Genomic DNA, 18,542 nt, shown 5'->3' on the forward strand with positions numbered 1-18,542 from the left:
AAGTTAGAAACGAGATACTTTTGCGCTTAGCGGTCGCAGATTATGTGAAAAATGTAAGGGTAGCGTAGGAACCGTCCAATGGGCGTGACGAGGACGTTCCCAAATATTATTATAATAATTTCCGGTTTTGTAATGGTGTCTAGCTCCTGATCGATTCTCTGAAGTTGAACGATTCGTATTTTCCTTGAAATTTAATACAAAATCACGTACAAAATTTATAAAAAAAAAGAGAAAAGAAAGAAAACATCGATGCCGATTACTCGCGACACGTGTTAGAATTCGTTAAGTCCGGATTGTTTTACCGATGGCTTTAAATAGCATCGATTTAATTTATCAAAAGGTTACATATCTCGCTCGTCGCGTATTTTCTATGAGAACGGAACTAACTAAGAGTAATTGCCGGATAGGGAGAATCGATTGCTAGTATCGGTAGCTGGATCACGATAACGTCAGGAAACGAGACGAACGCATATCAAAAAAACGATTATCAAACGCGTGGATTCATTTGCAATTTTAGCGTGGGCTCGAGAGCGAGCATTCTAATATATAAGGACAATAACAAATTTCATAAGACTCGAGGTTGGAGAGACATCTCGTGACAATAAAAACGCAATCGAACCGATTGAAATTAATTATTCCGAAATCCGGCATTATGGTCAATGTTTGCACTGCACTTCATGCACATTCACAGAGGCCTATAAAATCGTGAAATTGGCGCGTCGAATCGAAGGAATAGCACTATTTTGGCACTCGGTTGCTTGAGAAGTATCAATCGGCCTAGATCAGTTGTTTGAGATCGAACCGTTATCTGCTACATAATATTCCTCAACGTTCCACTGGTCCGGAATGCAAAATCTCATTTTCATGACCTATAATTTTAAAAATGACGGGAATGTTAGTTTCACAGAAAAAATGTTTACCAACGTTTATAGGAATATATTCACTTTCAATGGCTATGTCTAAGAATATAAGATGGAATTATTAATTTATCGAATATCACAAACAATTAATTTATTCATTCACAAAATTAATTTCAATATTACATTAGTAATATTCAGATTTATGAGCCGAATATGTCACGTTATCGAAATATGGGCTAAGTTAATTAATTTTGTGATGCATTTACATTAAGAATCTTACATTAGAATAACTATTGTTTGTAATTAGTGAGCACAGATCTATTCCTTCGATGAAAGAGTCGTCTAGTAGCGAAGACTAGAGCAATAGTGAGATGCGCTCAAATCACGTCTATTTGTACTTCGGATCTCTCTATTTTGTATGTGCGCTTTTGGGTATGGTCTTTACCCCTTTCTAACAAATTGTTGATCACAAATCTGTTATACTACAAACCGAAAAAAAAACGATCTCGTCATATCAGGAATAGGTGAAAGATTGGCCATCAATAAGAACGAGAAAATTTGATCCCCATCTTCGATTAGCTATAGCTATAACTTCTTCTCGTTTTTAAAATACCTTCACACGTAGGTCGTTCTTCGTTTATCAAGAAGGTGCTAAACTACGATAAAATAAGAGTGATTTAATACGACACGATAATGCTACATTATATATACATATACATATAAATATATAGATATATATATAAACATATATAAATATATATGTATATATAAGTATATATAAATATATATAAGTATACATAAATATATCTATAAACATATACACAGTCGTTAACGATAGTGTACGTTAAGGTCTTCTCATTGTATTAAATGATTGCCTTCGACAATAATTCGGTTGCTCCCGATTGGTTAGGTGATTTACTTAAGCTCGTGTGTTATGTTTACTCGTAGAACATAGATCAGCTGTAAATAATTGTTGAAGTGTCTTTTAAACTCTAAAACGACAATAAACGCGGACGAGGGCTTGCCATACGCAACAAATGAAAAATCACCCGAAAATGGATAGTACAAATCCTTCTTTTACCATGGCGCGTTTCGTACAAATAAATTGTATGAAACACTATGGAATACCAGACAATAATGTCAAATGCAATTTCATTTCTCGTGTCAATATTCGGCTGGGGCCTCGAGCGAAAATGTTATTATATAAGTCTTTTATCGAATTAGAATAATTAACATATTATTAAAACACTGTAACGTACAAGGTATCCTGCAATTATTAATACAACCAGGAAATTGATTTTTACTTGCAACATATGCCAGGAATATACAATTAAAGTTTGCCTACATTGAAATTAACTCCTATTCTAAAAGTATTTAACTGTAGTACAAGTTAATGTTTAAGAAATTCTTTGGTCTACTGCAAGTAGAAACATTCAGGAATGGTCAGACAAGCTGTTTTATTTATCATAATTATTCTTTACATTTTACTTGTACTGACAATTGTGGGACATCTTGTATAAAAATACTCGTAATTATTACTGGATACCCCCGCTATTTATTTAAGAATTGTTAAAAGTAACTTTTAGTGATGATATTTAAAAAATCGTTTGGTAATATATATTTGAGAGTTCTCGATCAGTCTACCTTAGCTCAACTTACATAAACGGAAATCACAAGATTATGTTACTTTAAACTTTTGGTGGAAATAAATGGCACAAGTAATGTAAAACATTTTAAATCTGGCTGAACATGTTTGAGGATAGATGTTTCTTGAACAAACAGGAACGCTAAATTGAATCGATGTTCAGCCCGACTACAACTGTTAACAACTCTACGACTGTACCTTTGTAGCTACTAAACAGAATCTTATATAGTACATTGTTTAGTTATGTAAAATAACAATTATGGAGATTGCATTTAATATTTGTAGCCAGGTATAATATAATAACTTATAAATATTTCATATTTTAAATTTTTTATTTGACAATTTTTTTTATGTGTAGACAATAATGTATAAATATTTGTTTTACATAGATTAGCGTGTATGCGATACTTCTAGTCGTATATTTATTGACAATAACTGACAAATACATATTTTCGACGGATTCGTTGACGCTAGTGAGCTGTTTGCAAGCGCTCGAGGCTCAAACGAATAATAAGTATTAATAAAATAACACAGTTAGGGTCTATTGCGTGCTTGATCAATGATAAAAAAAAGAAAAAATATGGAATATCAATTTTTATAGAAAGTTTTCATTTATTGGAGTTCGTTGTTTCTGTTTGTTCTTTTAGGGGTGCCCGATCGGTTTCGATAGGTGTGTACGAAGTTGTGTGTCCATCCATATTTAAAATGCAATTAAAACGTGAAATAAGAAGGCTGTGTATCCGAGGAGACACGAAAGTGTGAGCTACGAAGTTAGTTCTCAGAGACGATTCGTGTTTATTCAAATTTTATTCACGATACATCGTACCAGATAGCCAAACCTCGATGTAGCTTGTGCAATAAAATAAATAAGATACACAGAGATGCGGGGTGTAGCTAATGTTACAATTATATGTACATATATATAATTAGATTTATATATATACACATATAAATACGAGTATAATATATACACTTATATTACGTATACGTAAAACTGTACATATATATATTGTTGTCAGTTGAATGTTAAAATAAATAACGTGCGTGAATATGGATTTGTAACTGCATTTTAATTGATCGATTTAATTAACCCTTAAGTAGACTATCAGGTTTGGTGAAATCCTATTGAAGTTTGTACTGGTATGTAATGATTAGAACGCAGAACAAAATCGCTCAATTTACGCCAGTCTTAGGGCAGATCAGTTTTAGAACACTTTGAGGGCAGAGCAATCAGTGAGCAGTTAGGTGCACTCACAAAATAGTTATAAGATGAGAGAACAGTCATAGCAGTGGACAGTTAGAGAAGTAACTGATATCTCAACCTGTTCTAAATCTACTTTATGTCAGCTCTAAATATGCTCTAAAACCAATCGAATATCGCGCCGTATGTTTCAGATGGGGTACCAGGCGTACGCATGTGTAAAAAGAGTGAGATCACAATAAAATGAGTACTGTTCTGTGCCATCTTTCGGTGGGTCGTTAAATCAGTTTAATCGTCGCGGTATACGCTACACATTCGCTCGTGGTGTAGTTTACATTTCGATAATCATTTCCACATGTCGTACTATCATACTCTTTCTGTATAAATTTAGTTTTATTATTGTTTGTACATGTTGAAGCAACTTTATCGAACGTTTTATGTTAACTTTAACCTTAGTATGTAATTTGGTATGACAGACGTAAACAAAACTGTTATTTAAAATATTGTTTCAAGAAACAAATAGACATTGTTATAGTTTTAGATGATTAAATAGTTTTTTGTTAAATCAATTTTTCTATGAAACATGTCTCTCGAAAATGCAAATATGCGTCCATTGACCGGTTTTGATAACTGGATGGATGATGATACTTTCGATTATTACCAAGAAATTGCGAGATCAGCGTTTGCTGATATGCTACACGATCATGAAAGAGTTAGTGCTTCAAAGTGTTTTTATGCAATCTTTTTGATGTAACAATATTTACAGTGTTATTATAATTATAGAATCAGAAGTATTACGCTGCTCTAAAAATTGCAATTGAAAGAAAACATCAAATGGGAGAGGAGGCGAATGTTCTTGATATAGGAACTGGTACTGGTTTGTTTTCGATGATGGCTGCTACATGTGGAGCTGATACTGTAACAGCATGTGAGGTAATCTGTTTCTAATGAAATTTCATTATTTTACTGTATTTGTAGATATAGAATTTATTAAGCAATTTGGAAATTGATAATTAAAGTTGTTAATTTTTCCCTAGTTTTTCTCACCAATGGCTGAGTGTGCTATGAAAATAATCCAAAAAAATGGTTTCAAAGACAAGATCAAACTGATACCAAAAATATCTGTGAAACTAACAGTAGGACCGGATGGTGATATGCCCAAGAAAGCAAACATTTTAATTGCAGAAGTTTTTGATACAGAACTTATTGGAGAAGGAGCACTTCCTACATTTAGACACGCTTATGAAAACCTACTCGAAGTATATGCACTATGTTTTTGAACATTATATTCTGTTATATTGTATATGTATAATGTTTAACTTATTACTTCTTTTTAGGAAAACAGTATAGTTGTGCCGCATAGTGCCACAATTTGGGTACAAGTTATTGAAAGCTCTGATGTGCATGCATGGAATAAAGTACAACCATTAAAATCTAGAAACCAATGTTTGATTGATACTCCAAATTCTGCAAAGTCCTGTTATGGAATTGAATATGTACACGATTTACAGTTAACACAATTTCCATATGATGCATTTACACCTCTGATACCACCCCAGCCTGTATTTAGGTGGATGCATAAAATATAGATTAAAATGATCCTTGAGAAATATACTAGTTATTCTGAAATGGAATTATAAACATTTTGAGTACTTAGTACACAAGAAAGAAGAAAAAAGTCTCTCTTTGAGTCTGATTTAGCTGACTTGTTATTGTTGGAAAAGTATTAAAAAGTAGTTAATCATTGTTTATGACCCGGTGAGCTATTTTGATAAATATATTTTTTAAATACGAGCCAATTACAATGCATACTATGTACTTCAAAAGTTTTGTAACTCTTTTTCTGGAGAAGATGCGCATTGCAGATAAAGCAATGTAAGGTAAATGTTTCAGTTTTGATTTTACTGGCAAAACTCCGATATCGTATTCCGAAACAGTGAATTTACGTGTGAAGCCAACATTGACTGGTACAGCTCATGCTGTTTTTATGTGGTGGGATTTGAACATGGATGTAGACAATAAGGTATTAATTTTACACTGACTTTATATTTTAAGTTCGATGTCAAAAAGGTTCTGTATTTGTAGATTTTACTAAGTTGCGCACCTGTTTGGGAGCATCCGGATGCCAAAAAAATGCTACGCGAAGGTTTAAGTCTTTCAGAAATAGCCGATATAATACCATGGAGGGACCATTGGATGCAAGCTATTTATCATTTACCCTCAGAAACTCCAGTTGTTGCCGGTAATGAAGTCAATCTAATCGGATCTCACGACGACTACTCTTTACGGTTTGATTTGTACGTTAATCTCAATCCTTCGTTAATGTTATTTACCATTTTACAGTTGCGTAATGTGACCGCTTACTTTTAGAATCCACGAAACAACCCTTAGAACACCTGTGTGCAGTTGCGGTATTCACATCGCTTATTCCAGAACTCGTATAGGGCAATTAAACGACCAGAAACGAAACGAAAAATATATCAGAGCACTGGAGAAGAAAATTACCTCAGATACCGTTTGTTTGTGTTTATCGGATGGTTGTTTGTTAAGCCTTGCAGCTGTTAAATTAGGAGCTAAGAAAGTATTCATTTTAGAAACAGAACTCCATTCAAGAAAATGCATAGAAAAATTTATCACATTCAACAATTTGTCGAAAGAAATACAAATTGTAAAATCGGCATTTGATCTGCCTTCGGAAGATGAAATTAATTTAATTTTCGGTGAACCATACTTTATTACCTCTAAGCTGCCGTGGGAGAATCTTATGTTCTGGTATCTTGGTTCAAAGTATTCATCTCGTGTACAAAGAATACCGATTGGAGCAACGATATTAGCTGTTGCTGTCGAATTCAAAGATCTCCATAAAATACGAGCTACACTTGGGGTTTGCGAAGGTTATGACTTATCGATCTTTGATGCACTTCTTCAAGTGAGTTGATTTGCAGGCAATAATGCAATGCAGTAAAAAACTATTATTAAAGACTTATTATACGATACTTGCATTCGTTTTAGGAATCGAGCGAGAGAACCGACAGTTCGGTAGAACCCCAACCACTGTGGGAGTATCCTGCGAGAGCATTAAGTTTACCTTTTGTTATTCAAAAGTTCGATTTAACACAATATCATAATTTCAAGAATATACATATCACCGACACAGTTCCAATTTTAGAGTAAGAGTGTTTTTATTAATTTTCTATTTACTAAAAGTCTATAAGACATTAACAATTTAATTTCTGTTAATCTAGGAATGGATCGTGTAACGGCGTATGTTTGTGGGTGGATTGGCATTTAAACACTGAGATTACAGTATCGTCAGGACCAACACGGGCAATACAGCCCGGTACACAAATATCGTGGGATCCATTCACAAGACAAGGTGTATATTTATTTAGAGACATAACAGACGTTACGCAACAAAGTATTCTTCATTGGTCATTCGACTTTACGCCAGAACTTTTCACGAATATGAAATTTGATTTTCATGTATTGTCAGAACCACTGAAATAACCTGACGCGTCATTTATAAAAATACACGTTTTTAAAGTAAAACCATTCATCAGTTATATATTTAATTCCTTTTTCCGTAAAACTGTTCCTTTACATATACGATTATCAAAAATTAAACATTTATCATAGAATGAATCTCTTTAAATAGCTATACTTAAAAATCTATAATTTCAAGCTACAAAATGGAAATGTTACGACGATTCCTCAGGTAACATGCGTAATTGTTTTGCTAGCCGACGTCCTATAAGTTTAGGATAAGCTTTCTGTTTAATAAGAAATTCTTTACTCTGATGAGTTACAGCACCATTTTCCAACTGAAATCTAAAAATTTCATGAATGCTAATTTGATCAGTTAAGGTAACATTGTAATATTGAGATGGCATTCCTTGTAAGCCTGGGGGAACATTCATTGAAGAAATAAATTACTAGTATATTGAGATGGCTTACCTGCAAAGATAATGCAGAGGTCCAAGCATTCTATTTTTCAATTCTGGATCACCTTCTAAAATGGAAAGCGCAAAAGCACCAGTTTCAAGCGTAGATAAACATCCTTCGGTTGGCTGTGTTCTAATAACATATTCACTTGTTGGAACTCCAACCAGTTTGCATGCTCTTAAAAGGCCAAGTGCTGGACTAGAATGGTATATTGCCTGTAGAAATGTACAAAATAAAAATCAAAGCCTTTCAGAATTTATGTTCTGTGACTGAAAATTACATCTATAAAAAAAAGTAATCTCTTAAGAATCAAATTAATGAAGGTTCCAATGTAATATGATCAATGGTTTACCTTTGCCTGTGGCCAAGTACCATCTAATAAAATAAGATTATAAGGCTCTTGTCCATCTGTACCAACAGGAGTCAATTTATCGAGTGGTATAGCATCAGTCGATGGATAAAGTAATAGAGTATTCTTGTCATTCAAAATTTCTGTTAATCCTTCGTGCTTTGGTAATGGAAACTTCTTCCCCCTGAAGCATACGATAAAATCAGATTAATTGTATTCTATTACACTGAGTTATAATATTCTATGTTAAACACCTATAAGTGATGCATTTTCCAGGTTCTAGACCTAAAGCAAGCATAGGCGCCGTTCTTAAACAACGCTTTACTTCAGCAGGGTGTTGCAGAATAATTATTCTTGATGCAGGACGCACTACGTGTTTCGGTAGTCCTGGACACCAACATACTGGCACTGGTCTTCTAGAAAGTTAGAAATATCTTTATAGACTACCGTGATATTTATCTGATTATTGCTTTGTAATATATACGCTATAGAAATTGTGACACAAGCTGCATATAACCTAATATCATTCGCACACTTACTTGCATTGCGTGCATTTGTTTCTTGTTTCCGGAGGATCAGCATATATTTCTGATAATTCTTGCCATACAGATTCCTCGTTTGTCATAATAATAATGTAGAAAAATATAAAAGATATCGACCGCTGAGCAATGATAAAGGTGCATACATAATAAACAGCTGGATATGGCTTGAAACTGATAATCGGATGTGACTAGGAAAATTATCTACGAAATCTAAAATATATTTTTGAAATGTTAATATAAATATGTTAAACTGTCATTGTATATAAAGCTTTTGTACAGAATATAAACAAATGTCTCGAACGATTTTTAATACATTGTTACGACATGATATGCATATTTTGGAATAACTTTCATTTGGTTCCCAAAAAAACAATCTATTACGCTATTCTAATCTTTATAAATCGTAAAACAGTAATCTTGTCATACGTTTAATATTAATTGAAAAACATCTAAAAGAAATTTTAAACAACTAGACAAAACCGCCACGATACTGATGATAGTGGTGCCATTTAGAGTGGCAGATTTGTGAACTAATTATTCTTATTGTTGTTACGTGTAAGATAAAGATAGAAATACGGATGCAACAAGCATAGACAATGCAGTCAAAGAAATCAACTACGCAAGATCACGCATGCGCAAATAGTCTGGCACAGCGGCGTAGGACGTATACGGGGTAAACTTAAAAATTTTAAATTACGATCAGCTAGAGACACTGATCACGTCGTTTTCGTAGTTCAAATCATTTAGAATTACAAACGTTTAACCGATAGGCACTCCACGCCGCTGGGCGGGACTCCTTGCGTATGTGTCTTCTTGTGTAGTTAATTTTCTTGAATACGCTAAGCATAGATCAAACCATGCTTGCGCCGCCATGAACTTTTCTGTGGGACTTTGAATTCCCTGGTACGTACACGCGAAGTATGAGGAGCAAGGAGGTTACGGACAAGAACAGATTTATGCATAATAAAAGACGATGTTAGTTGTAAGAACAGGAACATAATGTAAAGGGTCATTTTAAATAAAACAAAGAACAAAGACAGTTTGATAGAATTAATTGAAGGGAGGATAAAGCTTCTCGATAACCTGACTAGGCAGTAGGGAATTAATTAATGACTAGCTTCCGATTAATGATTTGGAAATATTAGCAACTAAAGAATATAGAATGGGCCTTCAAATACTTTCATATATAGTTTTTATAAGAAAAAGAATGGAACTTCTGTCCAGCAAAAAGAAGAGGAAAAGATCAGGATCTCTACTAATAGAGAAAATTAGCGCGCTAAGCTGAAAACCATCATCAATGAGGGTGGTTTAGTTCATGGATTCTGCCGCTAGGTGGTTATAGTGTTTCTGTGCCCGTTGGGCGGCTGTTTTTTAATATACCATGTGCACAACTTTGTTGGACGCAAAAGCAACGTTAAAAACTGATTTCGTAATAACCAGTATTTCTATTTTATTGTAAATAAAAATTTTTGTTTTTCCTTCCATCATTAAATAAATTGTGTATTTTCCATAGGCTAATCTAGAAATGGTTATTGTAAATATTATAGACAGTAATGTTTTCTTTAGAGTTTTTCACTTATTGTGCCATCGATAGTCATCTTTATAATATAACGTTGTATACGTTAATAAAGTGGCTGTTCATTTTGATTTAATTTATCAACATAAACAATAGTTTTCACAATACTTTGTAATTCTGTCATTGCTTAAGGAACCAGAAGGGGCAATAAAGAACACACAGAGTTATAGATTTTTAAGCATTTTTTTACTAAAGAAACATATTTCAATAACGAACACACACGGACAAATCAGTGGTCGAACTAAACCATACAAGATTAGGTACTTCTCTATTTCCTCTTTGCATCTAGAAGGTTACAATGCTTTGGTTACCTTTTTTTGGTTTTAGGTATATAGGATACTTATGGGTATAATTAGTGTTCTTTGTTGGTTTCCATTGTTTTGTTTAGCACTGAAATTACCAAGCAGCTGATAGTTTCAAGTTCGCTCGTAGTCGTTTCGGCTGCTCGATCGCGTGATCGGTCCGACACACGTATAGTACTACTATCGTTATACAATAATTACTATTACTATCGACTTGCCGCGACAAAATTCCAACCACATCAATCACGCGTATCAAGGAGCCATCTATTGCTTCGCACTTTCAAAGATAAACATATATGACGCGGCTGCCCGAATCTCAATATATTTTCTTTATTACAACGTCGCTTACACTAAATTCACAGTTTGAGAAAGCGACCAACCGACTCTCGTCGATTCTTCCCACGAATCCAAGATAAGAATCCGTTGTTCAAGAGGCCCCTTCTCGATTCACGTTCAATTCGTTAATTGTCGAACGACGAAATAATATGTAAACTGATCGCAGTTCCGTGGCCTACTATTTAATTGTTATTGTTGCGCGTGTACCGATGCACGCAGAACATTGTCGCGTGCACCCACTTACGGTTCGTATCAATGAATAATACGCTACAGTTCTTTCACGAACATCATGCGACTGTTTTCGTAAACAGCCCCACAACAGCTCTGAGACATTTTCATGAAACGAAAGGATGCAGAACACGTCGAGTTTGATCAATACTGAGTAGTTAATTATTCATTGGTACGTTCTCCGTCTTTACGGCGCGGTTCTCATTGTTTCTCGTTTATTTTTGTTCGATTCATAGTGACGCGTGAACGCTCCCGTTCGGCAGTGACATTACTCGGGTACGATGACAACCTATAGAAGGTCTGATATGAATTTCTTCTATTGCCACGCGATCGATTTGTCGAAATTTGGATCGTTTCGCGCGAATCCGCTCATAGGCTGATCTTGACTCGGCGACGCGCTGTTATTTCTAGTTTGTACGAACAAGTTAATACATTCGACTTGATGATATTCATTTTGATATGTAAGCGGAGTTCGGAAGGATATGTAAATCGATTTGAATCAATGATCGAAGATATCTAGAAGACGATAATAGAATCTTTCGGTAGTTTCTTAAAACGTATTCTGCTCTAAATATTTCATCGAGTTTTTGTAATGCGTTTCTCAAAAGTCGCTCACGTGCTCTTCGTCGCGAGGAGAAGGCTTGGCATTCTAAACTATACGATCAAACGATTTACACTGAAAGCGGATTATGCGATATTCGGTTCGATCGAACGACGCTATGCGAATCTCTTTTATGGTCACGCGGAAATCGCATTTCCGCTTGCAGGAGGCGAGCTTTGCCGTTCCAACACGTGTTTCGGTTCCAAGATTTTCGCTTGTTTCGCTGGTTTTTCTCTTTTCTCTCTCTCTCTCTCTCTCTCTCTCTCTCTCTCCCCCTTTAGCGATCAATATGCCTTGTATCGGTCGCGATTCCGTGTAAATTGTTCTCGTTCTGTTCGCCCGTACAAATACACCATACCGGCACGCATACATACACACGTACGCACGTACATATGCACAGACAAAATTTGCTAGCTCTCCACAAACTATATAGTACATACCTACAACATTTTAGGATGTAACGCGCGCTATTAGGATGCAATGTCGCGCGCGAATGGTTTCTCCGTTGGTTCGCACGATACTACGTGCGTACAGTATAGCGGATAAGAGTAACATCGTATGGTCGCGCGTAATCATAGTAGTAAAAAGTAAAAACAGTATGAAAAATTATTGTATTGTTTCCCATTACTTATTATTAGGTCGTGACCCACATCGTCAATCTCGCGAACACAAGCTGTCGTTGGACGACGAATTCCAAAGTTCGTCCACGAATACCTAGGATACACGCGAGAACTAGGTTTCTCCTTTCCCTGTTAATAGCGTATATTATTTGTCTTTTATTTGTTACGATTCTATCATGAACGTTCCGTCGAGATCGCTGTTCGTCGAACTTCGAATTTCGAATTCCGAGTCCCGAGAGTCTGGTGTTCGATCGGCCTCGAATCTGGAACAACCGATTATGCGATGGAAATACGTTCCCATGTAAAGGTAATGATCGATGCTGTCTCGTAATGACAATGATAGGTACAAAATGGTGAGGGTGTTGCGTTGCTTCTGAACATTGTTCGAATAGCAGATGTTTGCTGACAATTTGTCGCTCGAAAACATGGATGATTATTGTCCGCTTGACTTCCGTTTAATTAAAGGAGTTCCAGCCGTTATTCTCGACTCGCGATTATTACCTTCGTTTCAATTTTACTAGCATCATTCGTCTCATCGTGCATACACAACTCTAACAACAAATTGGTCCGTCCGACGATACGACGAACTACTCGACTACAAAGCAAGACGGTGAATCGTTTTCGTTAACTCTGATCGATTCGCCTCCGAGGAAACAAACAAAATATTCTAATCCATAACATATGAAATCATTATTTCCGGTGTAACTCAACGATCCCGAGAATATCTTTTTCCGTTCTACGGCTGTATGCGTCGCGTTCTCAAGCAATAACATTGGAACGATAAACATTGGTAAACATCTGTCAACATTTATCGCGATCCTAAATGTTAATTAATTTAAAGCGCGGTTCAACGATCATCGAGCGCAGCGCATCGGCAGATCCTCGCGTCAAGCAATGTTGCAGTTTTACGAATAAGCGATGACTATAGTATTCAAAACGTACAAGCGCTCGTTACATTTCTTAGGTATTAAAATTAGTGAAAACAAGTTTACAAAAATCTGATAATTCGACGTTTGGTCCTGCTGATAAATATTCGCACGTTTCTTTTTTTAGTTCACGCATTTGGGTTCGAGACTCGTGAGCACGATAAGTCTCTTCTTTGAAAGTTCGTACTCTTTCTCGACCAAAAATTTTCTTCGAAACGAATCGTTGAGTAGTTTCGAAAGAGCCATTAATGAATTTCACGAATCGACGTCGCTCGGCTTATATAGTGTTGCCACGAAGACACGTTGGATTAATATAACGAGTTATCTAAATTCCTAGCGACTAATTTAATCTAAAGATTTTTAAACATTTCTCGTATTGGTACTTTAAACGTTTGACTAGCATTAAATATTATACGAGTCGAGAACAGATTCTGCCTTCTCCATGAAGTCGCAGTCTGAAAAATGATTCTCTCTTAACACGCTGCTAAACCACTTCCCCAATATTAATTTTCTAGAACTCGTTCCTCGTGAATTGTAAAGTTGAAATAACAGGTAACAACAACACGATACTAATCATATATAATTTAGCTATTCATCCTTATTTCTCGAGAACATCAAGCTCGTTATACAAGATCCAAGAGATCAAATAAAAGATGCCGGCAATCCGATCACCCGAGAAATTCATTAGGGAAGTGATTGCCTTCCGACTAATATCACTTAAACCCATTCGTCTACGTCGCTTCGTTCATGGCAGTTTTAACTAGCTTCCGTGTGTCCGGATCTGTGGAAACAGAACGGAACTTTCTACCTATTCCCACTTATCGCATCGCGGTGCGCGGGTTTCAAAATTCAGTGAACTCGTTCATCAACCAATGCCATTCTCCATGACCATGCGTAAAAATCTCGTAACGTGCTCGCAAATGTTGGTGTCTTCGCTTTCCGCGACCTATCACCGTCTCATCTGTCCGTGGTTGACAACGGTAAGAAGTCAACCATCGAGTAGCACAACGAAAGAGTGAAACCCGCAAGGTGTTTACACGCTGCGTCATTATCGCTTTTCGTCTCGTTATCGATCTGTTGTTGTCGTCTATCGGCATCGTTTCGTGCTCTCGAACCATTAATGGTCTTGTCGGGACGCGCACACCGATAAAGAAGCTAACAGGGACACCATATTTGGTTCACATACTACACATAGGCAGCGCACAGAACATGCACGGTACTACGGTGTAACGAATCGCGTCGCTGTCGATGTCGCCGATCGAACGACAATTACAATAATATCAATTGATCAAACGCGAATTCATTTGTAATTCGAATAACGTAGTCTTCCCTTGATATGTAAACACTTTTAACTAAAATATACAATTAAGCATCATCGGTGTCGATCACTTTAAATTGACACGTGATCGTTCAGTCTAGTATCAAAATGGTCCGTTGAGCGGCAATGTATGTGTATGTTATAATGCGCTACTAATTGTACCGGAATTCGACATCGAAACTTTTATAAAAGGATTCGCTTTGAATTTCCGTAATCGTTTGTGCCACTCCGTATTGCGAGCTCGACAATTGTATCTATGTTGTTCCATGGACATAACGTGGTTGCGTCAACAGGTTTCCTAGACAGCACATTCGACGCTATCGGATCAACTCGATCGTTTTATTAAAATTTTCACGACATTACTCGGTACACTTTTGTACGTTGATCGTATTAGGTGCGAAATCGTACCTATGTGCAAGATATGAACCACGCTGCGATCCCGAGTTGCGAAGTTTCTTTCGAAGATTGAGGCCGAAGGGTCAGTTTGACAATGATAAACGGTGATTACACATCGATAAGATTTTAACAGATCAACGTTATTGATTGTATCAAACACAAACTGACAATCATTGTTCGGTGACTTATATAATTGGTTTGCGATACGGGGTACGTGCTAGAGTCGATGGTTAAAAACTTTTGTCGATTTTTCATCTCACATACGCTCGCACACACACGCGCGCGCACACATAACAGGCATTTTCCATGTTCTCACTCTTCCATCCTTATCTGAGATGTTCTTCTCGCATCTATAATCTCTATAGCTATATATATGTATATATATATATATATATATATATATAGCAGTTTTCTTATATATATACCTATATACTTATATACGTATACATATACGTATACATGTATATACATGTATATATAGCTTTTTATCGTAATTGTAATCTATGGAGACGGCACAAAGCTGAACGGCTAGTAGTAGATACAAATATGTTACATGTACACGAGTACGATCGCTGTCGCTTGCATTTCACTCCGCTGCTTCCCGTTCGAAAAAATGAGCTCGTAAACAAATAAAATGCCAAGGCTGAAACAATGCTTCGTATCTTTTGTATTTTCAGTTCTGACACGACTATGCGGAGAATTCACATTTATTGTCCCCGTAAAAGGCAGTGCAAAGATATTATCGTGATTCGTACAGTATAAAAACAGTTTAAAAAAATAGAATAAACGGAGTATACGTTTTCCCTTCCCTTTTTTCTTCCTTTTCTCGTTCTGTCGGTTAATAGTACATTTTTGTTCGTCAATTTCTTTTTTATCTGAGGATGCTCGTTTGTTTTTCCAATTACCAAGACTTGTATCAAAAAATTGTGCGACTCATTTACACTTGTGCAACAACCTAAAAAACAGTCGTAGAAGTTACTCGGAACGGACGACAATTGAATCGTGGAGAACGTAAACGGTTCGGCCCGACGGTCGTTTACTCGACTATAAAACGGGGTTCAGTCGGTGTTGTATCGTATTATTCTTATTCGTTAAGTAATTTTACCATTGAATTTTGTGTAGTAGCGCCCACGGTTTTTACGCCAAGGATGACCACGTTCGGGAAAACCACGCGACACCGTCGTTATCCTCGATCGCGTAAGTACTCGCGGGTAGTAGTCTTGTTAAATAGGTATATGCTACTGCGATTGTCATTTCTTGAAATATTCACACGAGGATGATGATTCTATGTTCGATCCTAAAGCAACGATCATGAAATTTTCGTGATAGAAGCACGTCAGACTCGATTTCGTCTGAAATGTCAACGTTAATACCCGATCGCGATGATAATCCCTCGTATCCGCTACGAGGTCTACTAATTTCCAGTCAACTCAACCCAACTCAGTCGCACGGCAACAGAATCAACCATGACACCCGCGACCACGATCACGGCTACGATTGTTCGTGTCCACGACTCCCGGAGTCGATCAACGAAACGCTCGCAAACGCGTTAGGCGGTACACACGAGATTGCTCGAAACGTTGAGCTTGGCGAACGCGTCGCTCACGGAGGCGGAAGTACTAACAGTCTTGTCGTAAAAGTGCTCCGATTCGTACGCAGCCGTTGCTACGTTCGTCTATGGGGATGCTAGAATACTGTAGGAACTAGGCAATCGTCTCGAGATCGATCGGTATCGCGAAACTAATAGAGCAGTCGCAGCGAGAATGCTAAACGCGGGAATAGAATGATCGCGGAACCGGCTCGCGGGCTCCGCGATCGAACAATAAATCTTCAACGGCGATGATCGTTATCGCGATAATTCTCATCGTCAGTCAGTTTCGCGTCTATCTTTGCCGCTTCGGTGGAGTGAAACGCCAGCATACAGGATTTCATTCGTTTTCTCTCTCCTCGTATCCGCAGCCCTCTATAATAATTCGAGCGACGGTCTCCGCGACGCGATCCCTTCGTTCGCCGTTCTCCGTTTTCGTTTAAGGTTTTCGCACCCGGGTACGCACGGCGCGTACACGTGCCGCATCCACATGCATACACGTGTCTCGCGGTAACGATTTTCCGTGGAACGATTCAGCCGCCTTTCCTGGATCAATAGCGCCGATGTAATTCACCCTTTTCCGTCGTGCGAGCTTCGACGCGGTGTCACGGCTCGAGTGCTCGAAGTCGCGCTTAAAGCGCGACGAAATCAATTTATCTACGTCCAAGACGTTCGTAATAGCGGCGACAACTTCGAGTTCGCCGACTCTTTATTAGCCGTAGACAGCGATGAGAATTTAATGGCGTCGATCGGGTCTTGCCTATGCTTACGCTCGAGCGTTCGAAAATACGTTGCAGCTGGGTCGGAGAAGTGCTGGAATGCTGCCGACGGTCTTCGGAGAGTGGTCGTTCCACGGAAAATGTGCCGTCGAGATGGCTGATTGATGGCAGAACCGAAAAATAGGATCGTTGTCTTTGCGCGCGTTACAGGGGAGACCGAGACTCGGATCGATCCTCGCGGCGTGTGCATCGATGGCTCTTATCCGTCAAGCTCGCGCGAGTTCGCGCGACGACACGCGTTTCCTCGCCAAGCCGTTCTTGTACAACGTGCCCACGGTGAGAAGAAAATTTTATCCGACGGATCGCGCGTCTTTCCGGCTCTCGATTCCACTGTCTACTCAAGCGTTGCGTCGGCCACCGGACAACGAACAGGACTTCGGGGGGGCCAAAGTGCGGTTGGACGTTAGGAGCAGCCGGGTCGTCGCGGGGATCGAATTCGATCGACGAATTCGATGCTTCCAGCGATCCACGACCGGCGTTCAGCGAATAAACGGCGCTCGAACCTTGTTCCTCCTCGTGTGTGCGGTACGGCGAACACGCGCTCGCGAATAGCAGTCGTTTCTTAGACCGGTCGGTAGCGTTCGCTGATCCGTTTCCGTGGGCCTGGAACGGCGACTGGCGAATTTGCGTTGCACGCTTTGATCGCGCGCACAAAGATGTTCGTCGACGTTCGGTAACACGCGACCAATGTCAATAGGAATGGAAGCGACGCATGGCATCGTCACGTCCATCCGGGAGGGGGAGGCGGTGAGGGCACCACCGCTCCAATTCACCCTGCGGGCTCTGGTCCAGGCCTGCCTCTGCCAAACGCAATAACGAACATGGTCAATTGCGGCTTGCCCCTAGTGCTCTCTCTCCCTCTCTCTCTCTTCCTCTCCCTCTTTCGAAAGCTGCCTTTGCGGGCTTTTACTTTGACCGACAATCAATCGCGTCGTAGCCTGGCTCGAGAAACGGATTTTTAAATGACGGGATCCTTACGAAGGCTAAAAAAGGAGTGTTCGCAGGGTGGTTCAGAGACCGACGAGGCGAACATTATAAGGGAAAGGGCATAGCCGATTATGGGAATCAAAAGTACCCTTCAGCCGGTCTGAACGGTTCATGTGCATAATACGCGCATTATTGTTCGACTAACAGTGACGAATGAAGTACAAAATTTTCACAGACTTTAAAGAAAGAATTAGATAACAGATTGATGTTTTTAGATAATGCAATCAACTTTCAAATATTAATATACGAAATAAAAAATAGTACGATTAAAATATAAAAATACAAGCGTGTATTTACTATAGAACATCGTTTCCATATCATGTTCCCATGTTTCATAAATCGCAAC

General features: G+C 38.1%; 2 protein-coding genes across 4 annotated transcripts; one reads left to right on the top strand and one right to left on the bottom strand.

Annotated features, from left to right (window-relative positions):
* Positions 1 to 4,011: 4,011 nt before the first annotated feature.
* Positions 4,012 to 7,213, top strand: Art7 (arginine methyltransferase 7). The gene is made up of 9 exons (XM_078192188.1): positions 4,012 to 4,418; positions 4,490 to 4,639; positions 4,744 to 4,965; positions 5,044 to 5,276; positions 5,600 to 5,729; positions 5,792 to 6,003; positions 6,077 to 6,635; positions 6,719 to 6,876; positions 6,952 to 7,213. Exons 1-9 carry the CDS (start codon positions 4,290 to 4,292, stop codon positions 7,211 to 7,213), a joined length of 2,055 nt encoding a protein of 684 aa, XP_078048314.1. The 5' UTR covers positions 4,012 to 4,289.
* Positions 7,214 to 7,227: 14 nt separating this feature from the next.
* Dtwd2 (DTW domain containing 2) lies at positions 7,228 to 9,030 on the bottom strand. Of its 3 annotated transcripts, none has more exons than XM_078192190.1 (6): positions 8,853 to 9,030; positions 8,537 to 8,749; positions 8,252 to 8,413; positions 8,001 to 8,181; positions 7,661 to 7,863; positions 7,228 to 7,534 (listed from the first exon to the last, which is right to left on the bottom strand). In XM_078192190.1, exons 2-6 carry the CDS (start codon positions 8,620 to 8,622, stop codon positions 7,405 to 7,407), a joined length of 762 nt encoding a protein of 253 aa, XP_078048316.1. In that variant the 5' UTR covers positions 8,623 to 8,749; positions 8,853 to 9,030; the 3' UTR covers positions 7,228 to 7,404. The 3 variants fall into 3 exon arrangements, with proteins under 3 accessions (XP_078048316.1, XP_078048317.1, XP_078048315.1); XM_078192191.1 differs by having other exon boundaries at positions 8,966 to 9,008; XM_078192189.1 differs by having other exon boundaries at positions 8,537 to 9,030.
* Between the last annotated feature and the right edge of the window lie 9,512 nt (positions 9,031 to 18,542).

This window comes from Augochlora pura, chromosome 10 (assembly GCF_028453695.1).
Source record: "Augochlora pura isolate Apur16 chromosome 10, APUR_v2.2.1, whole genome shotgun sequence".
In the NCBI taxonomy this organism is placed as follows: domain Eukaryota; kingdom Metazoa; phylum Arthropoda; class Insecta; order Hymenoptera; family Halictidae; genus Augochlora; species Augochlora pura.

What these genes read in the sequence shown, in the direction of transcription:
- Art7 (XM_078192188.1), top strand. Translation starts at nt 4,290, where the DNA reads ATGTCTCTCGAAAATGCAAATATGCGTCCATTGACCGGTTTTGATAAC. An exon ending in ATACTGTAACAGCATGTGAG is followed by an intron (nt 4,640 to 4,743) that starts GTAATCTGTTTC and finishes ATTTTTCCCTAG; the next exon opens with TTTTTCTCACCAATGGCTGA. An exon ending in GACACAGTTCCAATTTTAGA is followed by an intron (nt 6,877 to 6,951) that starts GTAAGAGTGTTT and finishes CTGTTAATCTAG; the next exon opens with GAATGGATCGTGTAACGGCG.
- Dtwd2 (XM_078192190.1), bottom strand. Translation starts at nt 8,622, where the DNA reads ATGACAAACGAGGAATCTGTATGGCAAGAATTATCAGAAATATATGCT. An exon ending in AACAAATGCACGCAATGCAA is followed by an intron (nt 8,414 to 8,536) that starts GTAAGTGTGCGA and finishes CTAACTTTCTAG; the next exon opens with AAGACCAGTGCCAGTATGTT. An exon ending in CCTCTGCATTATCTTTGCAG is followed by an intron (nt 7,535 to 7,660) that starts GTAAGCCATCTC and finishes TGAAATTTTTAG; the next exon opens with ATTTCAGTTGGAAAATGGTG.